The sequence below is a fragment of the Scardinius erythrophthalmus genome, assembly GCF_964197995.2.
Source record: "Scardinius erythrophthalmus genome assembly, chromosome: 7".
Classification (NCBI taxonomy): Eukaryota; Metazoa; Chordata; class Actinopteri; order Cypriniformes; family Leuciscidae; genus Scardinius; species Scardinius erythrophthalmus.
The window spans coordinates 9,792,065-9,802,374 of record NC_138227.1 but is presented as its reverse complement, the minus strand read 5'-3'; the positions used below and the strand labels follow the sequence as shown (position 1 = coordinate 9,802,374).

General features: G+C 36.9%; 2 protein-coding genes across 2 annotated transcripts; both read right to left on the bottom strand.

Annotated features, from left to right (window-relative positions):
• Positions 1-289: 289 nt before the first annotated feature.
• On the bottom strand, positions 290-3,761 carry LOC308693685 (E3 ubiquitin/ISG15 ligase TRIM25-like). The gene is made up of 7 exons (XM_081370768.1): positions 3,624-3,761; positions 2,807-3,379; positions 2,563-2,658; positions 2,053-2,286; positions 1,684-1,837; positions 1,541-1,600; positions 290-1,396 (listed from the first exon to the last, which is right to left on the bottom strand). Exons 2-7 carry the CDS (start codon positions 3,362-3,364, stop codon positions 849-851), a joined length of 1,650 nt encoding a protein of 549 aa, XP_081226894.1. The 5' UTR covers positions 3,365-3,379; positions 3,624-3,761; the 3' UTR covers positions 290-848.
• Positions 3,762-4,229: 468 nt separating this feature from the next.
• LOC308693683 (E3 ubiquitin/ISG15 ligase TRIM25-like) lies at positions 4,230-8,794 on the bottom strand. The gene is made up of 7 exons (XM_081370766.1): positions 8,687-8,794; positions 7,789-8,444; positions 7,607-7,702; positions 7,120-7,353; positions 6,854-7,004; positions 6,716-6,760; positions 4,230-6,578 (listed from the first exon to the last, which is right to left on the bottom strand). Exons 2-7 carry the CDS (start codon positions 8,344-8,346, stop codon positions 6,007-6,009), a joined length of 1,656 nt encoding a protein of 551 aa, XP_081226892.1. The 5' UTR covers positions 8,347-8,444; positions 8,687-8,794; the 3' UTR covers positions 4,230-6,006.
• Positions 8,795-10,310: the final 1,516 nt, after the last annotated feature.

Sequence of the window (10,310 nt, the reverse complement as noted above, 5' to 3'; positions counted from 1 at the left end):
ATACAGGTGTCTAAATGTGCATCTTATTCATAGAATTATTAAATAACGATTCTATACATTATTGAACCGTTATTTATAAACTTACACATTTATTAGTACTAGATTTAGACACACAATTGAAGATCATGAAGTAGTTTATCTCGTCCACTACTGGGATAATGACTCTCTGGAGAGAAAAGCTCTTGGTGATAAAAACTGATCACAGCTGACATCTGATTTCTGCTGAATGTGTCAAATATGTCTGATATCATTTTTGATGATTTAATGAAAAATAATAAATTGAATATTTCATGTAGTAAATATATGTTTTGACAATTTATTTAAATAATTTAATAATGACAGACAAATGACAAAATCTCAAATAAATCTGAATGACACTAGTCTAAGTTATACATTAACCTGTGAGTTTAGCTGAAGGAATGTCATTGTAAAAAACTCCATTCACTACATCATAATAGTAATAGAATCAGATTCTTAAGACAATGTTTCCTAAAACAGCAACATTTCCACTTTGAATTAACCAAAATATTACTGTTATTAACACAAATGCAACATTTCATTGAATTTTCTCTGTATTTTATCATAATTGATTACATTATTTATTAAATTTATAGGGAGCCTGAGGGCAATTGTAACCATTTTTTACAGTTCCCCTAATAAGTTACAGACTACTTGAAATACACTAGTCATCTTTTGATACAAGAAACAAATATAGGTGCACTATTAATATTACAATTGGTAACACTTATAATTTCCACAAACAATGACATAATGATTTGCAATAATTAAATTACACTGTTAAACTCTAGTCTGATTCACAGTTGAATCTGAAACTCAATCAATTATATTTATTTCTTGTCTGACTGAACTCTCTTCTGCTCTATGATCCTGATAGATGAACCTGTACCAACCCCAAACGCAGGGTATAAGCGTTCAGTGAAAGTGGTCTGGACTCTGTGAATGAGAGTCATTGTGTCAGAGACGCTGTAGAAGGACAGAGTTCCTGCTCTGTGATCCAGATACACTCCTATTCTAGAGGAGGAGAAAGCGTGGATTGGGACTTGGGCTTTAGCATGTGTGAAAAAGACATTCCGCCGAAAATACCATAATCTCCAGGATATTTTGTTGAAGCCAAGACTACAGTCATTACTGTTTCCTTTACGTCTAATTCTTTTGTAACAAACTGCTATAGCACAGTCGTTCCCAGTGCACTCGACCTCCCAGTAACAGCGACCGCACAAACCCTCTCTAGACAAGATGTAGGTATACACATTAAATCGCTCTGGCTGATCAGGATATTGCTGATCTTTATCTGAACATGATATTTTCCTGTTGTTTTCTGACAGTTTGAGGTTTCTATGTGCAGTGTTTAGATCCAGGTGAAGTTCACAGAAATCTGAGGAGGAATGAACAAAAGACAAATATCGAACTTTAAAGTAAACTTTGGTCTAAAATGGTCTCATTGTAACAGATCATTTCCACTGATATCAATTAATCAATTAATGAGTGTTCATCTTGAAGAAACTACAGTTCTACTTACACTGCAAAAAATCATTTGGGGTCTTTGGTTCTGGAGGCTTTGTAACATTTACATTTGACACTGAAGAGACAAAAAACAAGTGTATGGTTAAATTGTTGGTTTAAGAATATTAACGACAAAATAACATATCAAAAGATTCAGACCTTCTGGAGATATTTTAGCTGTCTGCTGTTGACAGACGTCCTCCAAAACCTCTCTGAATGCTGAGATTGAAACGTCTTTAAAAGACAGATGAGTGTGTTGAGTGAAGCTGGGAACGTCTTCAAATGTGGGTAAAACACACACAGACTGACAACTCTGAAATGAGACAAATAATAATTCAAACATGATTTGTAAAGCAGAACTGATTTTTTTCAAAGACCAAACAAGCAACACAATAATGTTTAGATTCCCAAAATTTTGGCATCAGCACAAATGACTGTTTCCACAAAATAAAATAAATACTTAAAGCACAGAACAATGAATAGTGAGCGTCCTACAGTAAATCAGTTACACACATGATCATTAATTACCTTCAGACACTGGATCTGATCATCAGTAATCAGAAGTTTGTCAATCTCTGCTTGTGTTTTTCTGAGTTCTGTCAGCTCTTGATCCAGATGTTTGTGAAGTTCCTCTGCTCGATCTATCTCAGTCTTCTCCTGAGCTCTGATCTGCTCTTTAATCTCAGAGCGTTTCTTCTCAAGAGAGCAGATGAGCTCAGTGAAGACCTTCTCAATGTCCTCCATGGTCTCTAGCGCTGAACTCTGTCAGAGACACAAAGATCTGATCATGAAGAACATTGTTGTGACTCAAAACAATGCAGGTAGAAAGTAAATTAGTGCCAGTCAAGCTCCAAAATTGACAGATTGACAGAAGTCTCAATAAGAACACTCTGAATTGTGTCAAGATTCTTATAACAGTTTTTCAATGAATTTTTGGAGCTCAAACCCGATGGGTCATCGTCTACTTTTATTTAATTTAAAATATCTACTTTTTGCATGTCAAACAAACTTAAAAACCAAAGAACAAAATAAACATACTTTAAGAAGCTTCACGGCTTCACTGAGTTCCTGCTGACCTCTCTCTCGCTCCTGGATCAGCTTCTGACACGACACCTTTATCTCCTTTAACTCTTTCTGAGGATGTTAACATAAATAGGCAAAAATACACATAATATGGTAAAGGTTTGTAACAAAGTTAATCGAAATTACAGACTATAATATATGCAATATAATAATTATAATAAGATAGTTTATGCATGTTTTTAATTATTGTTGATATTACCTTTTTACTAGTCCATTCAGAATCCACAGACACCACACTGTGTCCTTTATGATTATCAGTACACAAACAACAAATGCATTGATGATCCTCCTGACAGTAAATCTCCAGAAGTTTCCCATGACTGAGACAGATGTTCTCCTGAATGTGTCTGGAAGCTTCGACTAGTTTGTGCTTCATAAACGCAGGAGATTGATAGTGAAGCTGCAGGTGAGTTTGACAGAAGGAGGCCAAGCACTGCAGACAGGACTTTACAGCTCTGTTCTTCTCTGTAGTGCAAACATCACACTCCACAGCAGCCGTTTGTAGGGACGTCTTCTGCAGCGTCTCCATCATCTCAGCTATCAGAGTGTTCTTCTTCAGTAGAGGTCTCTGACTGAAGCTCTCTCTGCATTGGGGACAGCGGTACGGCGGCCCCTGCTCCTTCTGGCCCCAGCAGTCAGTAATACAGCTCATACAGTAACTGTGTCCACAGGGAATCGTCACCGGCTCCTTCAGAGGATCCAAACAGACTGGACAGCTGAACTGATCCACATACGGACTCGCTGCAGATTCAGACATTTCTGAAGGAGTAGCCTACATAAATCCACATGTAAATCATTAATGAAAGAGCATGTATAAAACTATACAAAATACTTAGTTTTGTATATTAATATGAAAGAATCGTAAACTCTTCACCTGTAACCAGAAGAATAAACATAAATCATCCAAATGAACATGGAGCTATTATCAAACTCATACAGTAATAATTGAATGTTCTTTTTTTAAAGCAAGCTAGAAGACATAAAACAATTAGTTAACGACTCTATGACGTTCTTACCTGATTTGACAGAATAACAAATATTCCCTACTTTACAGCTTTAACCAAACTGGAAGAGAGTGAATCCTCAAGTAGAGGTTTGTGTAGCAGGGAAATAGGTTTGTTTCTCTCGAACCCACAAGCTTCCCGATTTTCAGTAGCAGGGAAATAGGTTTCATTTCTCTCAAATCCATAAACTTGTTTATGTGAAGCCATGACTTTGCAGTTTTAATGCTCTACTCTTTGAACTTTGCTTAATATCACTTGTTGATAGTTGATAACTTACAGAAAATGTGTTTCTTTGTTTTAACTGCTTCTAACACACTTCCAGCAATCTGTGTGTAAAATGATAAAATGATTAAATTATTTCATGTTTGTTGTACAATGTCAATGGCATTAAACCTTTCAGAAATCATTTGTTTTAACAAGTGATGATTCTTTGTTATAAGAACAGCAGGTTTTCATTCAGATGCTGTGGAGAAAAATAATCATCACAATAGGGATGTGAATTTCTGCCAAAAAAAGCCATTCGACAATCGAGGAGCAAAAGTCGAATATTGTTCGAAAATCGTAGGAAAACAAACAAAAAACGCATTTTCTCACAATGACAGAAAGGGAGGCCAATTTCATCTTTAGCAACTTGTCATCAAACAAACAGTTTATTAGTTGAGCAAGTAACATGTTCTTGTTTTTTTTTTTTTTTTACATAGTTTACATAGTTGGCCTATGGTAGGCTAATAAAAACAACAACAACAAAAAAACAATAAGCACGACAATCCGTTTCTGCATTGCCAAACTAGATGCTTGATACATCAAAAAATAAAATAAATGCGGTTGGATACATGTCATAATGATTTTACGCGAACCTGACTTGTTACCGGCAATAGCCTACTTTTTGAACAAAGTAGTTTTCAATCAATGTTACTGTGCTTAGGCATATGTGACATGCCAAATTCTTGCTCAAAAAAATTTGCATGTCAACATTTTCTGGGAGGAGACGCGAGCGCAACCTATTAACAATTAGTCCAGCCACGGAGAACACCCGCTCGGATGGCACAGAACAGAAGTCGCAGGCACACTGAAGTATATGCAGGCAAACTAGCCATTGACTGCTGGGTGCTGAGGAGGATGAAGCTGCTCCTGGGTGCTTTGATCTCAGGTGGCTATGCATCGTTGTTGTAGAGTGGTGGTATGCCAGCTTTGCTTGGCATAATTTACGCTCAACTTTATCATTGTTAATTTTTTTTTAACGAGTCCCGTACGGAGCTTCTTGGTTGTTGCATGGTTGGTCGAAGAGTCAACGGTCACGACAATGCTCTTCTTCTGTTGTTTGTTTACACTATGTACACAAAAGAGGTAGCCTAGGGGGTTTCATTCATGTTAGCGCTACTTTGTGTCCCCGACAGGAGAATACCCTGATGCGCGATCTGTGACAGTAGGCGTGGTCAATTATGTAGAACACATTGGAATTGCGTGAAAATATAGCGATATTGGAAAAAGCTATTTTATGATCGAATTTCACATGCAGTTCGACTATTCGAAGATCGCAACTCATCCCTAAATCACACAATCTCACATAGACCATGAATTCTGGAGACAAAATATTTCCTAAAACTGCCACATTTTCTTCAAAATATTACTATTAACACAAAACACACTATTTCATTTAATTTTCTCTTTATCTGATCAAAATGACATCATTAATTACACACCAAACTGAAGACGGCAGAAATCTAAAGATAAATCTGAAACAAACATTTCTACAATGTACTGGCATAAGGTCTATATTAAAAACTGTGCCTTAAAAACAGTATTTACTGACATCCACTCTGAGAGTGTTGTAAAGTGTGCTATATTAATATTATACACTGCCCCGCCAAAAAAAGTTGCTATTTGGATTTAAATTGGCAAATGCTTAAGAGTCTAAGTCATTATTGCAGTGATTATTATGTTTCTAGCATGTTATATGTTTGACAACATTTCTTATAATTCTCATTTATAGAGTGAGTAGCTTTTTTTCTTTCTTAAACAACCATGTAGGAAGACTCATCATGGTCATATTCCAGGATGATTGAAAGTCTTTGGGTTGTGCTGGAGGAGACTTTACCGAGTGCTTGACTCTTGCAGTGACAATACAAGATCTTGACCAAAAATGTATGCATCTCTTGATGGAAATCTTGTTGAAAGATCTTGTATTGACAATTCAAGAGTCAAGCACTCTTGTAAGTCTATATAACATGCTAGAAACAGAATTATCACTGCAATAATGATGCAGTCATAGACTCTTAAGCATTTGCCTATTTAAATCCAAACAGACATTTTTATTTTTGATTGGGCATTGTATTATATTATTATTTTTTTCATTTAAATCAATGTTTGATGTGTACATTTAACTCAAATACAGTCATGTAGTTTTTAATGTATTATTTTCTGACAGATTATATTTTAAACTCTGCTTTTCTATGATCCTGACAGATGAAACCTGTCCAGTATAAAACGCAGGGTATAAGGGTTCAGTGAAAGTGGTCTGGACTCTGTGAATGAGAGTCATTGTGTCAGAGACGCTGTAGAAGGACAGAGTTCCTGCTCTGTGATCCAGATACACTCCTATTCTAGAGGAGCAGACAGCAGGGATTGAGACTTGGGTTTTATCATGCGTGAAATAGACATTCTGTTGAGATCGGGACAATCTCCAAGAGTTTTTGTTGGAGCCAAGCCTACAGTCATAATTTCTCCCCTTACGTCCAATTCCTTTGTAACAAACTGCTACAGCCCAGTTGTTCCCAGTGCACTCGACCTCCCAGTAACAGCGACCGCACAAACCCTCTCGACACAGGACATTCACATATCTATCAAATCGCTCTGGGTGATCAGGATACTGTTGGTCTTTATATGTAAAAGATATTTTCCTGCTGTCCACAGACAGTTTGAGTTTATTGTTTGCAGTGTTTGGATCCAAGTTAAGTTCAGAGAAATCTGAGGAGGAATGAAAAACAAAAACAAATATTGAACAAAGTAAACTTTGGTTCCAAAATGGTCACACTGTCACAGATCATTTCCACTGATACTTAATTAATGAGTGTTTGCCTTGAAGAAACTACAGTTCAACTTACACTGCAAAAAATCATTTGGGGTCTTTGCAACATGGACATTTGACACTGAAGAGACAAAACGAAACATGCGTACAGTTCATTCGTTGGTTTTATACTACAGAGAATGAATGGCAAAACAATATATGAAAATATTCAGACCTTCTTGTGATATTTTGGCTGTCTGCTGTTGATAGACGTCCTCCAAAACCTCCCTGAATGTTGAGATTGAAATGTCTTTAAAATACAGATGAGTGTGTTGAGTGATGGGAACATCTTCAAATGTGGGTAAAACACACACAGACTGACAGCTCTGAAATGAGACAAATACAGCACTGCGTGTTATGTAAAAGACAATTTAAAAATGTGAAACAGTGAGTTCCCACCTGTAAAACATTATGGTATACTGATTAAATGACTTTTATTACCTTCAGAAAATTGACCTGATCATCATTAATCAGAAGTTTGTCAATCTCTGCTTGTGTTTTTCTGAGTTCTGTCAGCTCTTGATCCAGATGTTTGTGAAGTTCCTCTGCTCGATCTATCTCAGTCTTCTCCTGAGCTCTGATCTGCTCTTTAATCTCATAGCGTTTCTTCTCAAGAGAGCAGATGAGCTCAGTGAAGACCTTCTCAATGTCCTCCATGGTCTCTAGTGCTGAACTCTGTCAGAGACACAAAGATCTGATCATGAAGAACGTTGTTGTGACTCAAAACAATGCAGGTAGAAAGTAAATTAGTGCCAGTCAAGCTCCAAAAGTCTCAATAAGAACATCATGAATTGTGTCACGAATCTTTCAGCAATTTGTAATAATTTTTTTGGAGCTCAAACCCCATTGGTCATGGTCTATTTTAATTGAATTAAAAAAATGCATGTCAAACAAACTTAAAAACTAAAGAACACATACAGAAACATACTTTAAGAAGCTTCACAGCTTCACTGAGTTCCTGCTGACCTCTCTCTCGCTCCTGGATCAGCTTCTGACACGACACCTTTATCTCATTTAATTCTTTCTGAAGATGTTAACATAGAAAAATATAATAAAAACAGGCAAAAATACAGACACCAGTCCAGTAAAGGATATTATTGTTGATGTTACCTTTTTACTAGTCCATTCAGAATCCACAGACACCACACTGTGTCCTTTATGATTATCAGTGCACAAACAACAAATACACTGACGATCATCCTGACAGTAAATCTCCAGAAGTTTCCCATGACTGAGACAGATGTTCTCCTGAATGTGTCTGGAAGCTTCGACTAGTTTGTGCTTCATAAACGCAGGAGATTGATAGTGAAGCTGCAGGTGAGTTTGGCAGAAGGAGGCCAAGCACTGCAGACAGGACTTTACAGCTCTGTTCTTCTCTGTAGTGCAAACATCACACTCCACAGCAGCCGTTTGTAGGGACGTCTTCTGCAGCGTCTCCATCATCTCAGCTATCAGAGTGTTCTTCTTCAGTAGAGGTCTCTGACTGAAGCTCTCTCTGCATTGGGGACAGCGGTACGGCGGCCCCTGCTCCTTCTGGCCCCAGCAGTCAGTAATACAGCTCATACAGTAACTGTGTCCACAGGGAATCGTCACCGGCTCCTTCAGAGGATCCAAACAGACTGGACAGCTGAACTGATCCACATACGTACTTGCTGCAGATTCAGACATTTCCTCCTCTCTCTATCTCTATTTTTTTTTTTTTTTTTTTTTTGCTGCAGATAGCTGCCTGTTCCTCTATTTGAAACTGTTCTGCCAGAAGTAAATCACTATAGAAATAGTGCATAAATCCACATGTAAATCATAAATGAAAGAGCACGACTAAAAATCTACAAAATGCTTAGTTTTGTTTATTCATAGACAAATTCCTTAACGCTTCATCCTTAAGCAAAACAATAAACATGCGACATCAAGATTAACACATAATACAGTGATAATGTAATGCTCTTTATTTCAGCGTAGGCAAAAAGACAAAGGAATAAACATTATTTAACGATTCTATGAAGCTCACCTGCTTTGACAGAACACAAAAGTCAGATATTAACCCGACTAACGGTTCCGTTTTTCTTGAATCCACACACACTTCCTGGTTTTCAGTGTGCAGATGTGCGCATGTGTCCCGAGAAACAGAGCAAGTAAAGACCAAGAGTGTGAGGGAGGGAGATTATAATTTGATGCCATGACTTTGCAGTTTTTGCCCAGAATCATATCGAATCTCCACACCAATACGACCGGAAGTAAAATGTAAACAAGAACGGCGCGGAGCATGCCATCAGTTATCTTGCTTTGGCATTAAATGATAATCAACTGTGATTAAACATACACAATAAAACATAACATTATTTATCTTATCTGTCACGTAGAAACGACAACGAAAAATTGGTTCTCCCGTAGTAGACCGTTACAGTAGGCTACAACGTCACGAAGTAGAAATAAATGTCGCTCATGCACATTTTTCTTCTTCTTTTTTCATAACGAATCGCAACTGTTGCTTAAAATCCCTAATTATCAGACCAGTCGAATGGTGTGTAACAGACAGAAAGTGTGTTTATTTAGGCTAACTGCTTCACTTCCAGCCATCTGTGTTTATAATTAAGCCCATTGATCATTTTTATGTTAGCTGGATGATACTGACATCCTGTCAGAAAACTTTTCTTGTTATAACATGATACTTCTTTATCACAATTAAGAGCAGATATTAATTCAGATGTGGAGACCTTTTTTTAATGCACCTTTGTCACCTTTTTAAAGATATACTGTAGTTATGAAACAGTAATATCAAGCAAGTAGGCTAGGTTACACCCTGAAGTCAACCTCATCCAAAGTTTTGGTCAACACAGTGAGCCAATTATTTTCCCAAACTAATTCTGACATCTTGTGGTTTGATGATGAACTGCATCAAATATATGACTGCAAAGTAACCAGGCTAAATGAGCACTTTCATGCCAAGATGATGAAATACACATAGGTCACTTATAATTTTCCACTGCTTGTTTTGAGGTTTTTTTTTTTGTCTACTGAAATTTATTGAAATGATCATTTTGCATTGTTTCGTCAGCAGAACAACCCAAAAACATTAAATAACAGCACAACCCACTGAAAAGATGTCTGACCCTGAGACTTGCTTTCATTACCTTAGAAAATCAAATATGGCGCTGCTGTGAATAAGGTCTACACTATCACTTTTTGTGAATTTATTTATATAAAAGCATAACCATAGGTTTAACTCCTTACCAAAATGAACGGAGAAGCACGTCCCTTTATTAGTTTACATACAAGCATTCTTTAGCTGATTTAGACTTTTACACAGGCAAATAATAATAATAAAAACATTATCTTCATATTCAATGAATTTACCTGCTTTTTGACAACTAAACTATACTCTCCTCCCATGTAGATTTGACCCAAACTAACAGCAGTATGGACCTGTAAATACTGAATACTTGTGTCACTCAAGTTAAAAGGAATTTCTGCTTTACTGGAATACACACACATTTCCTGTACACACAAAATCTCTTGGCGCATATTTGAAAACAAAATTAAAGCAAAGAAAGGGAGTGGGACATGTCTAAACAGAAAAATTTCCAACTCTTCACAACTTACAGTGAGAGTCAAACACCCAGCATCTCCATCCA